At 36.5% G+C, this 17587-nt stretch overlaps 1 protein-coding gene across 1 annotated transcript in view; it reads right to left on the bottom strand.

Moving 5' to 3' along the window:
* Window positions 1-202: 202 nt before the first annotated feature.
* LOC127453903 (myelin basic protein-like) overlaps window positions 203-17587 on the bottom strand; it is a 19912-nt gene continuing 2527 nt past the window's right edge. The window contains exons 2-5 of the mRNA XM_051720668.1: window positions 11941-12042; window positions 10312-10338; window positions 1239-1322; window positions 203-1150 (exon numbers count right to left, since the gene is read on the bottom strand). Of these exons, the coding sequence (XP_051576628.1) occupies window positions 1115-1150; window positions 1239-1322; window positions 10312-10338; window positions 11941-12042 (249 nt within the window). The 3' untranslated portion in view covers window positions 203-1114. The remainder of the gene's footprint in view (window positions 1151-1238; window positions 1323-10311; window positions 10339-11940; window positions 12043-17587) is intronic.

Here is a 17587-nt window from a genome sequence, read left to right as displayed (position 1 = left end):
TGGCTGTTTTGGGGAATCTGCCATGACATGGACTGACCACCTGTCCAGGGTGTTTCCCTGCCTTAGGCCCGAGGCAGCTGGGATAGGCTCCAGCTAAATGTGTAAATTGTGCAAATTATTTTGAGAATGTTGAACTTAGTTTGGTGAAATGTGTAAAATCAGTTAAGAGAATAAAAATTACAAAAAAGAGAAACACAAAAACTTATTTTTTGCACCTTTAATTGTTGCCATCTATTAGTGATATTGCTGTAACATCAACATAAACTACATATAGTATGTTTTAGTTTGTATGAGACATCTTTTCCCTTTTTTTTTTTTTTTTTTTTTTTTTGTGGTTTTATGGCTTTTGATTCCTAATGAAAATGTCGGCTCAAATGAATAATTAGCATAGGGCCTGAAACATATAGCCTAGTGCCAGTCTAATCTGTAAAACACACTGCCAATCTAACGCAAGAACATTCTAGTGTTGTCTGGAGGTTTGTCTGCTACTAAATTAAGATGAAATCTCCAGATACAAATTCCCATAATATTGAAAAAGCCAGTTAGGGAAGTCTGTCAATAATACCAGGACACACATGACATACGTTCAACAGATTATGGGATATGCAGTGCACATCTTGGCATCTTTTACAACATTTTGTTCTGGTAAGAGTGCTCATAGAGAAATAAAGCGTGTAAGCCATCTAGAAAAAAACGATTGGGATCTAATAAACAAAATACTGAGAGAGATACTGACCACACTAAAGCTTTGCACAGTTAAGTATTTTTGAGCGCTACAGGGACAAGACAGAAACATTTCTAGACATATGGCTGCTGACCTAACCAGTCCTGAGAGGAGCTCAAACTGACTCGGCTTCATTATCAGTGTCTAGTTAGTTCATTCAGACAGCGACTCATCAAAGATTACACACAGCGTTAGTACAACTCTGACAAGACTAAACAGGAATACTTAGTCTTAGGACACAGATTGTGTTGTCACATATCAATCAATGCAAAAGCCTATTCAAGTCTTTGTTACTGAATTAGAAAAATAAGAAAAGACAAATTGGTATTTTTTTCATCCTTTTTTCTTCCTTTCCTCCTAATTTTGAAATGGGGAAAAGGCACTGGGACTTCAACGCTTGGTAGATGAGGCAGACTGGTTTCCTCCCTAAAACAGACAGACAATGTAAACACAAGCTGAAAATCACTGTTGATTTAATATTTTCATCACTGATACATAAAGAAAAAACTGTTACCATTTTGAAGATCCTGGTTAAAGTGCCTTGACTGTCTCCGCGTCCTTTTTTACCTTTAGCCGAGCTCTGTGACTTCTGCTCTCCCTGTTAATAAAGCACATAGTGAGTGCTTGTGGATGCTTATATTTGATCCCTCTCCAGTATTTGGGAAGGAACCATTTTGTTAGTGTTCCGTGAGCTTGAGACATGTTGAATGATACGTGCAATTATTTCATTAGATTAACTGAAATGGCTAAAAGCAAAAATGCTCAGTTTACTCTTCTCTTCTGTGCAACTAAACTCTGGAGCAAAGATATTTGGAACTACAATACCCCATGTTTAGCTTGTGCAAAAATTCTGGAATCAAACAACTCTACACTCACTTTATTAGGAACACCTGTACACCTACTTATTCATACTTATTCATGCAATTATCTAATCATGTGGCAGCAGTACAGATACATGTCAGGGCCTTCAGTTATTGTTCACATCAACCATCAGAATGGGGAAAAATGTGATCTCAGTGATTTTGACTGTGACATGATTGTTGGTGCCATATGGGCTGGTGTGAGTATTTCTGTTACTGCTGATCTCCTGGGATTTTCACACACAACAGTCTCTAGAATTTACTCAGAATAGTGCCAAAAAAAAGGCCTCAGCTTTCTGTTCTTGACTAACAGAAGTAGAACCTGATGTGGTCTTCTGCTGCTGTAGCCCACCTGCCTCAAGGTTCGACATGTTGTGCATTCTGAGATGCTATTCTGCTCACTACAATTGTACAGAGTGGTTATCTGAGTTACCGAAGCCTTTCTGTCAGCTCGAACCAGTCTGACCATTCTCCGTTGACCTCTCTCATCAGCAAGACGTTTCTGTCCTCAGAACTGCCGCTCACTGGATTTGTTTTTTATTTTTGCACCATTCTGAGCAAACTCTAGAGACTGTTGTCATCAATTAAAGAATCATGGAAGCAAATTGGTGTTGGTCATTATTCTGTTTTAATTGTGGATTTTGACTGTGCAGTTTACCTTACAGTACATGCATCTATTGTTACTCGTTGTTAAATAATAGCATTTGTTAAAGAATAGCGTTAAAGCTTGCCAGAAAAAATAATCATGGTTTATGAGGCGACAGCTACATTTCCCTATTATTATATGTGGCTGCACTAGAATGATAAAATAGGTAGATAAAGCATCAGTTACACCCATAATGCACAGCTTTATGTGTGGAAGGCCAACAAATTTACAGTTAAATATAGTATATATTACATGTGAATATGTTTATAACAAGGGACACAGTTAAAGACTATGCTTTATTTGGGTTCTGGGCCGGAAAAGTCAACAAACCCCTGGACTATAAGTATATTACAACATTTTTGGAAAAAATTCAAATGTATTCAAATAATAAAGTTGTTGGAGAGTGTAGGGAGATTTGATCATGTCATTCACAGTGCTTTATGGGAGTCACTGTTGAGCTCTTTTGCCACGATTTCCATTTTCCATTGTATCAGCAATTCTCACTGTGGATTTATCTTTAGAATTACACTACTGGTCAAAAGTTTTGAAACACTTATTCTTTATTATAATTTTTTTCACATTTTAGAATAATAGTAAAGTCATCAAAACTATGGAATAACATAAATGGAACTATGGGAATTATGTTGTGACTAAACAAAATCCAAAATAAATCAAAACTGTGTTATATTTTAGCATCTTCAAAGTAGTCACCCTTTGCCTAGAATTTGCAGACATGTACTCTTGACATTTTCTCAACCAACTTCTTGAGGTATCACCCTGGGATGCTTTTTAAACAGTATTGAAGGAGTTCCCATCTATGTTGGGCACTTATTGACTACTTTTCTTTATTATTTGGACCAAGTCATCAATTTCAAAAACGTTTTTTTATTTTTTTTTATTTTAGTTTTGTAATGAAAAAAATGAATATGGTGGCACAATTATATTTTTGTCTACAAAACTAATTTCAAACATTTAAGCATACGCCTTCAGATCAAAAGATTTTTAAGATCATGAGAAACATTTCAGTCAAGTGTTTCAAAACTTTTGACCGGTAGTGTATGTGTGGAGTAGTTCTTCACCAGGAACCAGCAATTAAACATAACTGAAGCATATATTGTTGTGTATTAACAAAATGACTATTGGCGTTTATGGGTTACACCCCCCAAAATAAAAACTTGCCTAAACTAAATAATCACATTAGAGTTTGTTATTTTTTTAAAACAGTCTGTGTTGTCAGTGTCGCTGCGTGAGTCTTAGGTGCAGGCCATTCTGTTCTCGTAAGAGAGAGGGAGTTGGATGTGCAGCGATTCTGTGATCAGCCATGAAGAGAAGGAAACAGAGTGAGTGAAGGAGCAATTTGCCGATGTAACATGGACTGAGTTTGGGAGAGAGTCATATGGACAGAGGAATAACTAAAAGGAGAGTAAGTAAAAAAAAAAATGGCTGCACTGATTGATAGAATAGGCCCATTTGATGAATCAGTGTAGCAATGTAGCGCTTATACTGAACATTTTTACTAATTTGTGCTGGCCAACGAAATTAAAGCACATGCGGTTGTGCCAACATTTCTAAGTATCATGGGGATAAAAACATTCAGTCAATTGCAAAGCCCAATGCAACCAGCCAAACCAGGAGACAAAACATATTAGTGAGGGAAAGACCATTATTCACTCAAGTGACTGATTATTGCTGAGAGATTCAGGTTCCATAAAAGGAAGACGGTGAATCTATGGGGTCCTTAAAGCCAACAAGAGTATACAGAAAGGTAAAAACATCCAGCTGAATCCCTACACATGGAATTCTGCAGGTACATCTTAAAATTCCAAAGAAAAACTCCAAATAATGCTAACAACCCTTACAGAAATCGAGAGTTCATGGCAAATTTGAGGCAAATTTAGTAAACTTAGTAATTGAGCTTTGCGACAAACTTGCAGCAAATTGTCCATTGTTGCCGAAGGTTTGCTGCAAGTTCACCACTACCGGCGAAGAGCTGCAAACTTCTGGCTAACATTTGTGGTAAATCACAAGCTCATTTGCATGTGAAAATAATTTGTGGCAAATTTGCGTCAAGTTTCCGGCTAGTTTGCCAGAACTCTAGAGTTTTTTGTAAAGGAAAGCAGAACTAGGTAGATACCCACTAATAATTAATATTCAAAAAAGAGCCCTCACCTTCTGGAAACACCTTAAATCCAGCACACAAAACACTCTTCAGTGGAAAGCACTACAAACAGAAGGGCTAAACACCACAAAAAGCACCCTTAGACAGCTGGTCACTCTCTAAGCTTGACAATGACCGGTCAGATACAAACACTACCAGTGAACCAAACATAAAAAATATCATTAAACAAACCAAAAGTACCTACCTAGTACACCGAGAAGATGAAACCAATACACAAATTAAACTAAAATGCTATAGATATATCTCAGTACCGTTAGAGATAGTAAACAGACAAATTCAACCTAAAAACAGGCTTAGTGGCCATAGTCTAGCCACTGAAAATGTTAAACACATATTCCTGGAAACCAAAAGATTTTGTGAACACTGTAAAACAGGCGAGTTCAAAACGGAAATGCACTTTCTCCTAAATTGTGAAAAATACCAAAACATCAGAGACAAATACAAATCACAGTTTCTAAAATCACTTTCAGACTACCCCACATTGATAGATGATGAAAAAATAGAAATCCGTCAGTGAGAGGGAAACATAGCCCCCTTTGCAGCTAGCTATATAGCAGCATGCCATGGCCTGAGGGACAGTGTGTAACACAGCAGTAACATGTCAACAGGTGATGCCAGTGATAAGCATGTGTCAGTGTACAGTTTATAAATTTACAAACATAATATTTTGTTACTTAAACCTTATTTTAGATTACATTTTTGCACTTTTAGTGCGACTTATTTTTCTTTTTTACACCTTTCACACCTTATTCTCAGTTCTGACACAACAGAGGTACTAATTATTGGACCAAAAACCTCTAAAAATTAGCTGTTAAAATCTATTTTGACTCACGATGGATGTACTGTTACATCATCTTCTACATTGAAGAACTTGGGTGTTATATTTGATAGCAATCTGTCTTTTGAAAATCACATTTCCAATGTTTGTAGAACAGCAAATTTCCGGCCTGTTAATAATACCTACAATATCAAAATCCACTAGGGCTGGGTAAAAATATTGATTTTCCAATAAATCACAATCTTCGTTTGAACAATCTCGATATTGATTCTTAAATCCCTAGATCGATCTTTCAATCTAGCAACCCTCTATAATGCAAGTAAATCACTTGCATGTGCGACCAAATCTCGCACTATGCAACTAAAAATGTCTGTGATTAGCCACTGGCTGGTAAATATTCAGATTTCACTCACCAGTGATTGAATAGTGTAATGGCAAAGACGTTATAAGCACAGAGGTCATTTTACTGTGTGTTAAAAGTAAAAGTTTTGTTTTAAAAAAAATGTAACATTTGCACTCACTGGCTGATGCCGGTAGTCTTAAAGAGGCAGTACCGATTTAGCATGTGTATACAGTACATATCAATATAAATACATGTAAAAAGTACAAATTATGCAAGTAAACAATAAAGATGTAACAAAAAATATATATGCAACATAATATATGCAATTTCAAGACATTACTTGATGGAATAGACTGAATTTGAACATCTTTCAAAAGCTAAAACGTGAGGAATTTGATGAAAAACCAATGACAAAATATTATTGGTAAAATTTATATTTTCAAATTTTATCTAGAAAAGGTTCCTTTATAATTAAAAGCATTAGCTGAGAGAGAATTTCTTTCATTTTTAAGCAAAATGAACATTGTAACAGAAATGTACTCCTATGACTCAAATCAAATCAAACTGAGATTGGAATCGAATCGAATTGAGAGCTTGTGAATCGGAATTGAACAGGGAAATCTGTATCAATACCCAGCCATAAAATCCTTTAAAGGAGGTAAATCCTTGTCCTTTTTGGCTCCTAAACTATGGAATATTCTTCCTACCATTGTTCGGGATGCAGACACACTCTCTCATTTTAAGTCTGGACTATAGACTCATCTCTTCAGCTAGGCATTCACCTAATTTATCCCTCAAAACATAGTAATGCTGCATTAGTCAGGTCTGCCGGATCCGGAAACACTTGTCAAATTCTAAAACTCTTCTTTAAAGTAAATGGCATCTACACTAATATTATTCTATTTGTGTCCCTGTCTCAATAAATATCCTGAGGTTGCCAGAGCCTGCCAGATCCAGCTTCAGTCATGCCTGGTATCCCACTCCCACCGCTATGTATCATGATGAAAGTAGTGATGACTCTAAATGCAGTCTATCCCATCCAGACATTACTTAAGTCTACTACAATGAACTTCACAGAGGATGAACTGCAGCCAACTCTAACCATAAGACATGGGATACTTCACTGGCCACTTCCTAAACCTTAGTGTTAGGATGGCCTTCAACGGAAGTGAACTGCCACAAGCTGCCAGTCGAACTGCGATGCACCTCACTGATTTCTGCCCACATCACCTTGTTCAAAGGAGTGACTACACTCTTAAAATGGAATACATAGACAATAAATGAATTGCCAACTAAATCATCACCTTCATCAGCCAAATAACAAAGGACAATGCGTCTGTGTGCACTTGCGCAGTTTAATCAGGATGGACTTCAAAGACTTTTAGTCATTAATCTTACAGTTTATACAAAATATTTTGGTTCAGTCATTGGCCACCAGCATCTGCTCGGTTTACTAATTTAACCCATGACTTGTATTCCACATAGTTATCTAATACTGGCATTATATTCATGCTGTTTACCCAGAGGGGAACTAGCCCCCCATTGAGCCTGGTTTCCCCCAAGTTTTTTTTTCCTCTCCATTAACTAACATCTTATGGAATTTTGTGTTCCTTGCCACAGTCGCTTTTGGCTTGCTCACTGGGAGCCTTAAGACAAATAATATATATTTTTAAGACATAATCTACGGCCACATTTTTCATCAACCTGCACAATGATGACTTTAAGACACAACAGACATTACAGCTTAATTTTCTGTTACAGCATAATTTTCTGTAAAGCTGCTTTGAAACTACTGTATGTATGTTGTGAAAAATGCTATACAAATAAAAATGACTTGGCTTGACCTATTTATTTATTTTCTATATTGTGCACATCTGTACTTAAAATGCTTTGGCAATATTGTAAACGCTAACAGTCATGCCAGTAAAGCTTTCTTGACTTGACTTGACTTGGATCTATCTCATATTTTCTGGTTGTGCTAAAACAATTATCCGAACACTGTGAGTTTGGTCAGTCATTGAGTGACACCAGGCAGGCTGGTCTGTGGCCTTCATAGTGAGGCTATACAGAAAGGTCTACTAACTGAAAGCAACCAAACACTACAGAAGGTCATAGAGATTAGTACATCAATGGAAATGCTGGCCAGTGTAGCTCAGCAGCTAAGTGCATCCACCCAAGAACATGAGATGTATTTTGATTCTAAGAACAAGGCACCCAATAAGTTGTGCTATCACTGTGGTAAATTAGATAACCAGGCAGCAGATTGTTGGTGCAAGGACAGACTGTAGAAATTGTGACAAGAAAAGCCACATTGAACATGCCAGCAAACACAAAAATGCTGGACATAAAAAACTCAATTTCCAGAAATGCAAAAAGAAGAACGTGAACAAAATGGAAAATGCACATTACACACAAAGTGATTCTGGTTCTGTGGAGGAGGATAATATAAAAGTCCTCTCTGTTTCAGGAGATAAAGAGGGCTACTGGATTACTCCTCTTCTGGAAGGGAAACCAAACAAATGCAGATGGACACTGGGGCAATGGTATCTATTGTGTCAGAGACAAACTCCAAAAGTTGCCACATCTCACAACCCAGCCATCCAAGATTACACTGAAGACATATACAGGTGAAACGGTTCAGTTGAGCCGTCAGTTAAACTCAACTTGCAGAAAAGAAAGCTACCACTGTACATCACTTAGGCAACCACCCAGCTTTGTTAGGGTGGACTTGACTGGAAAGGATAAAGCATAATTGGCAAGAAGTCCACCTGCTCAGTGAAAACACAAAACTCGGTCATAAAAAAGTCATAAAAAATTCAGGTCTATTCAGCTCTGTGGAAATTTTAAGTTGACAGTAAGTCCTTACTGCATAGCAATAACCCTTGTCCCTAATTGAAGACATCTTTTCAAGTCTAGCTGGGTGTTGGATAGACATGTGCCAGGCATACCTACAGATGCATGTTGACCAAAGCTCACAGGAACTGCTGACCATTGTAACTCACAAAGGAATTGACCAGTATTAGAGACTTTCCTTTGGAATTACTTCAGCCCCAGCATTGTTCCAAAGAGCAATGGATCAGATCCTCAGTGGATTGTTACCTTGGAATGTTACCTTGATAATCTGCTCATTACAGGGAAAGATGAGCAAGAGCACTTAAGTAACCTGGATGCCACTATGCAGAGACCTAAGGACTATAGGCTGAAGGACCATAAGGACAGGTGTGAGTTTCCGATCCTTGGTAGAGTACCTGGGCCATGTGATCAATAGTTCTACAAGAAACCCTCAAAAGTGAAGCTTATTGTAGAGGCCCCATCCATTACCAACATGAGTCAAATTACATCATTCCCGGGACTGCTGACATTCTGTGCAAAGTCTGTGCCAAACCTAGCAAACATGCTTAAGCCATCACACAAACTGTTGAACATATCCAAATGGTGGAATCACCTTTGTGTTCAGGGTAAAACAATTTAATCAGTTCTTGTTTGGAAGGCGATTTACACTCCTAACAACCATAGATCCCTCACCTCAATCTCTGGCCCACATTCAGTGACATCTCAGTGGAACAGACAACTTCAGATCCTCCCTTATAGACTGTCCAGGACTACAAGCCATTACTTGAACTTGCCTTTACCAGCTGTGGAGACTGAGGCGGCTGAGATTTCATCAAACTGTGACAAAGACTGTGTTCAGAGCACAACTCAACCTGTGCCCATCCCCACACAGCCCCCTGTGAAAGAGACTGTAGCTGTTAATTTGCCTATGGGTCGCTCCTATCCTAAGATAGAACAACATCCTCCAAATAGACTGATACTCTAGTCAAGAGACTAACCCTCAACACTGGGGCAGAATAATCCCCAGGGTTACACCTGGTAATATAGGTAATCAACGCTTTTCCTTTGTTTAGAAAAACAAAAAACAGAAAAACAAAAAATGGTTGTTATATCAAAAAACAAAAGAGTTTTATAGAAATAGAAATGGTACTGTTGAAGTAAAACTCAATTTTCTTATTTGTTGAAAAATGAGCATGTTTACATGCACACCAGTACTCTAATTACTCTAGAAAATCTGATTATTTAAAAAATCTGACTAAGCAAGAAAACTGTGTTTACATGAGATTTGAAATAATCACATTATTCTCAGCTTTTGACGTTAAACCATGAAGATACATGCTCTCAACACGTGCACACATTGGATAAGCAAGTGAGAACACTGGTAAAGGTGTTTACATGCTACGCGTAATCAGCGTAATGGGCAAAAATCTACCCATGTCAACCGGTTTATTCTTACAACATTTATGACCTTACACCATTAAAAGAAAACCGTTTATTATGTTTACATGACCACGCACGTTGTCTGCTTATTAAGCATTATCAGTGTAAGAACGTATATGTAAACGCACTAAACGCTTTATTTTCTTAATTACTTCAAAAGTTAGAGGGGAGGAATATGTTGTGTATTAACTAAATGAGTATTGACCTTTATGGGTTCCAGTTACACCCTCCCAAGTGCACGTAATGCGCATGAACCCCATATGTATAGTTTCTGTTCTAAGAGAAAATAAATCACAGAGCACCTAGTTGATATCACCCTGAATCCAGTGTATTTGCTTGGTGGTTTATAAGGAAAATATAACATATATCATCACTTCAGAACTCAGAGCTCATGACCATGTAACTGTAAGAGGGAAAGCATGTTTAGAAGCACAACATTAGCTAGAGTAATGTTAGCATAACATTTCTTGAAAGGAAGGAGATTTTAAGTTGAGGAGATGAATACTTACCCTAGATTTGGGTGTAGAAGGTGAAACCTGAATGGAGAAAAGAAACTACATTAAAGGAATTTTTCAGGTTCAATACCAGTTAAGCTCTATGGAAACATTTGTGCCATAATGTTGAATACCACAAAAAATTATTTAGAATCTTCCTTCATTTTTTTAAAGCAAAAATTGTCTGTTCGGTACGGCACTTACAATGGAAGTAAATAGGGTCAGCCCACAGAACTTTCAAATTAGAGCTTTAGAAATTAATGCATTAATGCATGTGATTAATTTAAAATGTTTAACGAGTCAACTGACATTAGATTCTGACATTTTATTCTGCCAAATTTGCCACGAACTCTCGATTTTATGGCAGTGCTTGTATCAAGTTGATAATAAAACAAATTATATTCGAATAATTTAACAATATATTTTAATATTAAGTAATATAAACTAATAAATATATATACATGAATGATACCTGTCTTTCTACAGTATCGATAATACCAAAAACAGACTAAATTCAGTAAACAAGCACTGTCTTGGTGACAGCTGGTTTCCAGCACTCATGTATGTGCGCGCATGCTAGATGAGTGCTCGCAACACTCAATTGTGGCTGTGTGTCTGGTCAGCACTCCTGTCTTGGTGAGATATTGGGAACTGTGTTGAGCTGGTCAATCCCGATGTAGTTAGTTCCAAATATTAAGATATATCACCCTGAGGAATTTGCAAACTTTAAGTCATGAGCCAGGACATTTGCGTTTGTTGAAAAACTCTTTTATCAAGACACGATGCAATGAACATTGCAAAACTAGCAACTACTTTTTTTTTCAGAAGCACCTATTTTAGCCTATTTACAGCATGCTATTTTCTAAACTAACTAAGGAAATCCGAAAGGGACAATATAGTGTTTTTTTAATAACATTTTAAAGTACATCCGATCTTTGAGTGTATCTGAAGCCAAGACAAAAGTTAGTGGGACCTTTTAGTATTAGTAATATTTAAAGATTTACTATATATACATAACATCTCACAGATGTAACATTTAAACTTTTATTATAAAGTGTATTATATTCTGATATCTCATCAAAGGATGGCCCCATATGTATCCATAGAGGTCTGGGCTAAGTCCTCTTGAATATCCAGTGACCCTAGAAATGCCCCTGGTGCCAGCGCTATCCAAAATTTCAACTTTGTTGTCATGATGACATAACAGTAGTAAACTCTGTAATCCTGGTAACTTGCACAATTTTTGCACAAGGATACCAAGAAGATAGGTTATGTGACTTTCTTATTTACATGGAGCAGAAAGGGTATTCTGGTGATGGACCAGGGATGAAACCTAATTGTCATTTTTCCTTTTTTTTTTTTTTTTTTTTTTAAAGAAAGGAATAGGGATGAGGGCCAAGTAGACTTTTTTTGTGGTAACAAATATTTTGTTACAAATGCTGTTGATTGAGCTTAAGTATAATACTTAAGTACTATAACTGAAATACTGAATCCAGAACATCAATTAAATGTTAAACAAAATACATATTTTTTAACTGTAATATGAGTGCCACTGTGTTCATTCTTAAATAAATGTTATTAAGTGGCTATATTTTTTTGACAGATTCAGGAGAAATATAGACAGAGGAGGAGAGAGATACGTACAATAGTTCTGAAAAAATGCATGACAGCGTTCTCATCCGTGCGGCGTCGAGGTGATGCGCTCGATCTCTGAGGTGAGGCGGAGAGAGCACCACGGAAAGAGCCCTGATGAAGAGAACATATCGGATCATGAAAAATTCACAGCATATCTCGTAAATCCACAATAAAGTCTTCAGTCCAGACTTTTACAGTAGTGGACAGTAAACTCAATGGGTGGGCAGAACAGATCATCATTGTGCTTTACAGTTTAGGTAAAGTAAACCTAAGTAAAGTAAAAATGATATAGTCAAAACAACCACACACCACTCAAATCCAACTATGGTGGTGGCATATGCATGAGTCAAGCTTTTGCCACTGTATGGGTGAATCCCAATTTGAAATACTTCGTTTTTAGCAGTGGGAAATACTAAATGATCAAATAAAGTTTGATACCACAGACCTTTTTGTTCCATACATATTGCCAATGTTAGCATTTAGCTAAATTCATTAGCCTAAAATGTGTTAGTTCTTAACTTTAAGATTCATACATTCCCTTACAAAAAATCTAGAGTTCTGGCAAACTAGTCACAAATTTGCAGAAAACTTGCCACTCATTATTTTCACATGCAAATGAGCTTGTGATTCAAATGTGATTCAAATGTTTGCCAGAACTTTGCAACTCTTCTCCGTTAATGTTGAACTTGCAGCAAACCTTTGGCAAGAATGGACAATTTGCTGCAAGTTTGCCGTAAAGCTAATATGCATGTAAAATGATGACGAATTTGCCATGAACTCTCAATTTTTGTAAGAGTTAAAGCTGTTTTCACACTTGGTTCGACTGCATTTTCCAAACCTGACTTCAATCCCTCCCCCTCCTCTTGCCCTGTAGGTTTCTGTTCACATTGTGTTATTTGGGTCTGAACATGTATTATGTGGGTAAACATTAGTACTATTGTGGGTTACCCAGATGATGTGCTGTACTTCTTCAGCCGAAAAACTTAGTGTGGAATGTTGGATACTTAACGCACTCAATGACTGCTGCTTGTCCTAGGAGTTACCTGGCCGCTATGCTTGCCTGACAAAACAATTGTAATTAATGGTGAATGTGGCAACAAGATAATTTTGTATTATTCAAGATGTTAATTTGTTATTTGAGATATACAATAAGTGATGGATAGAGGCTGGCTAACGTGCTAAAGCTAGTGGCAGTGTGCGTTTGAAAAGCCACTTCTGTCAGCTGGGAAATGGTGAATGCTTCGTGTAGTAAAAAAAATTATTACTGTTATATCTGAGACGACTTTGAAAATGTATACACTAGATGATCGAGTGCATAGTTTTTAGTGTAAGTGCACAGTGTATAGTGTGTCATTTGGAACACAGCCACAGTGTTGAAGTATATTTGTCCCTTGTATTTACCACAAAAACTTTATAAGCATAGACCGGAAATGTAATTTGTCTGATGTGGATGGTAAGAGAGGTGAAGAATGTGAGGTGCTCTGTGAAGGAAATTTATTCGGACACAAACAGCTATGAGAAATGCATTTCATACCAAATACTAAAGTTCAGTACAGCAGAATGTCTGCAGCCTTTCTAGATACAACCAAACACAAAGGTTAACTCTGAAATGACAGCAAAAAGGGATGTGCCAGGGTGGTCAACTAATCAACTAGTCAGTTGTAGTGGGGTCTAACTACTTACATTTAAATTATTAGTGGTGGTGGTTTTAATGGGGGGCAGTTCTCAAATTAATTGAGAGACCCAAATTCTTAGAGGCGTTTTTACGTGATTAAAGCACTTGCTGTGCTTAACAATGAATAACAGTCAGTACAGTAAATCCCTCTGCAACAAGTTTCATTTCTTTTAAGTATTTTTATGTGCTGCTCTTACAACAAAGCACTGAATCAAGAATACATTTCATGATGATCACTGTCGGACATGAGTAATATTGCCGTATATGTGAGGTGATGTGGAGAGATTAAAGACTTTTGCTGATTCTGTCTGACACTGCTTAAATAAACAGTTGCAGTAAAAAGGTTTAAACTGCTTGATGTCATGAACTAGATGTGTACTGGCAATATTATCTTGCAGTTCTGCACTTTTGACTGCGCATCGAGCATCACCATGAAGCAGTACATTGAAGCGCATCATTCTGCATTCAGGATGCACATAAGCCGTTTTGTGCTGCTCTGTATTAGAGCCTTTCTTATTTATTACATTTCTTACTTAGAAAAGTAATAAATATGATGTTAGAAAAATGTAATATGATGTTATAGTTATTTAGCCTGTTTATTTGTTGAATATCCATTAGTTATGTTGAAGTGATGCGCTTAGCATCCGTATATACTGTACCTCTAAAAGGTGTCTGATTGTGGTCACGGAAACATAACTGAGCCTAATTATACATTATTATCCTTAACACAGACTACACGACAAGTCGTTCAAACAACCGATGATTATGAAAATTGGTAGTTTTGCACATCTATAATAGTAACATTAACAGAGAAATAGCATGCTTTATTTAAATAACTTCCAAAAGTCCAAAGTTGCTTTACAAAAAAAGTGACAGAACATACGATATTCTAGGGTTTCTTTCATGAAACTTCAAATTTGTCATTTCTGATGTCTTTTTTGTATTCTTTTGAAGGAATATTTCACCCTATAATGATAATTCTCTCATCATTTACTAACCCTAATGCCATCCCAAACTGTCATCCAAAATGACTTTCTCCATGGGGATCAAAACCTTAAAGCTCCAAAAAGCACATAAAGGCAGCCTAAAAGTAATCCATGAATTGAGTTGGATATTACAAGTCTTCTAAAGCGATACTATAGTTTTGGGTGAGAAACAGACCAAAAATGTCCTGATGAGACAATTGTCATTATGGGGCAAACTATTCCTCTAAGATCACGAGAACAGAATTTCATATTACTGTATCTTAAAAATACAATGAAGGACTGGACACCAGGACAAAAAATGAAGGACTGGACACCAAGACAAAAGCTATGTTCAGTAGAGTGCAATGAAAAATTTGAAACTGGTCTTGTACATTGGAAAACGAAACATGTAATACAAATGAAGTGCTCAACTACTAGCAGGAATGTCAGTGTGTCTTTGCAAGTGAAATGTATGGAGCCATCCTATGTGTGTTTTATGAATACTTGTATTTCCTGTGTTTTGGACTTTTGTAATCCATCTGAAACTTACCATGTTGTTCTTTCTCACTTTCACTTTCTCGCACAGTGATTGTGTCAAGAAGACTTCTGTAACTCCCTCAGCAGTCACAAGCCACATCTTTACTGAGGCAACACCCTGAAAAATTTGCTTGTATGATGATGTTAAATGGTTAAATGCTGGGAATATTACCATCATCCCACTGACCGTTTGAAGACCTACAGTACTGTGCAAAATTTTGAAGCAGTTATGAAAAGTTTTGTATAGTGAAAAATGGCATGAATAATTCACACAAAGTGAAGTTGGTGTGACCACCCTATGCCTTTAAAACAGCACCAATTCTCCTAGGAACACTTGCACAGTTTTTCAAGGTTGTTGGCAGTTATGTTGTTCCAAGCATCTTGCAGAACTTGCCACAGTTTTTAGTATGTATTTAGGCTGCCTCAATTGTTTCTGTCTCTTCATGTAATCCCAGACAGACTCAATGATGTTGAGATCCATACCATCTGTTGCAGCACTCCTTCCACTTCTATTTTTTAGGATAAATAACTTGTTCTCTTCCTCGTTTAATGTTCATTATTTAATGGAAGTATCCCTGTTCTTTGTATTTTATTACACTGGAACATTATTATTATTATTTTTTTTTTAAATCCAGCAAACTAATCAATACAGATCATTCAAATAAATTTGACTACCATAATTCTCTTCAATGTTCCTCTTTCGGAGAGACAATTTATAAAATAACATTTATATGCACTATAAACTTTTATATGCCTGTGGTGCTTTTACCCTGCTATAGTTTACTCTTATTCCAAACGTGAAAACGGTCCGTTAAAGTAATGGAGAATAATGTCCAGTTGCAAACAAATAAGTTATGCCTCACATTTAGCAATGACCTGGTAATCCAAAACCTAACAATTCATTTTTTAGAACTTCATTGTAAAATTATATGCAGCTTTCCAGAAATTAGAAACCCAGAACAATGTGTGACCAGCAGTAAACAATGCATCACCTGACACCCGTAATACCTCACTTCTTCCATTCATTCATTCTTCCTCATTACTTCAAACTTCCTCATTACTTTATCACTTCCTCATGAAGTATTTTTATTTCTCTAGAGATGACTGCTTCTAAGAAACTTTCCTGTGAATGGATTTTTCCCTACATTGACTTCACGGCACCACACCCACTTTTCTACCCATTCATCAACACAACTTCCCCCTTTCATGCTCTTACTGCCATAATTGAGATAAAATAATTGCCTCGCTTAGGATTTTTATCATGATCTCACATCTGTTTATGTGGGAGGTGCTAGACAATTTTAAGATGATTGTTTTTCTTTTCTTTGCACTGGCCTCAGTAAACAACACTATGATGCTTTTAAATATACCTACCTACCAAACTATCCTCACCACTTGAGTTGAATGAGCAAATGAGCAGACACAAGGAAAAACTCCCTGAGAGTAAGAAATATAATGTGTGGTTTCCATTGATCTCACACCCAGTGGAGTCAATGTGATCATTTGTGTTTTTTGGTAACTTATGCCATGTTTTATACACCTGTCTCAAGTCCACTGTAATCTGCCAAATTAATTACAGTACTCTCACAGGATCGTTTCATATCAAAATGATGGATAGAATCAACCAATTAAAGGGCATAACATTTTTATGTGTAATTTAATATGCAGTCAACTGTCTGTAAGCCATACTTAAGGTACAGTATACTTGAGTGAAAACACTTCAGTCAACAACCTTTTAAGATTTACTAGTAATCATTTCTACAAGTATTAGCACTGTCTTAATTTTCAGGATGTTAACTCTAGAACATTAACATCCAGGAATCATGACAACAGTGAGGAAAGAGTTTGTAATGTCTCATATTTCTCTGAAGACCCAATTTTTTTATAGCTTACATGACACAATGACAAATCCAAACATAAACCCTTCAGATGTAGAAAATAGGTTGAAAGATTTATCACAGTAGTGGTTTTATGCCAAATTGTATATAAATGATCCAAAAAATTAAAAAATGTTGTTGCTGGGTCACTTGAAACAGTGACACGTGGTACCTACAGAGGATACACGCTGTATTTTTTCTTTCTTTTTTAAAAATCCTTAAATAAGTCTCGAGAAGAGCAAGCTAGTGCACATGAACATGTATAACATGGGCCCCTTACCTATTAAAATAATACGGTTAAATAATATTTAAAATAATAGAATAAAATAATATTTAAAATAATATTTGTTGTGGGAACCTAGAATCGTTAACACCTTTCACCCTACTAGCTATGGCCCAGCCTACATTTGCCCCAAGGTCAATTAAATCTAATAATGTTAATTAATTTATGTATTGATTCAGGTCTTAGTAAAGGTGATAGTAAATAAAGAGTTCACAGTGTGCTCGTTATAAGCAGTTCTGTTCACTTACACTAATGTTATGTGTGTAATCACCATTAAATGACCATCTCCTGTTTTCATGTGACTTTAATAAAGAGTGGA

Source organism: Myxocyprinus asiaticus, chromosome 16 (genome assembly GCF_019703515.2).
Source record: "Myxocyprinus asiaticus isolate MX2 ecotype Aquarium Trade chromosome 16, UBuf_Myxa_2, whole genome shotgun sequence".
Lineage (NCBI taxonomy): Eukaryota > Metazoa > Chordata > Actinopteri > Cypriniformes > Catostomidae > Myxocyprinus > Myxocyprinus asiaticus.
This window is presented reverse-complemented; position numbering and strand designations above follow the sequence as displayed.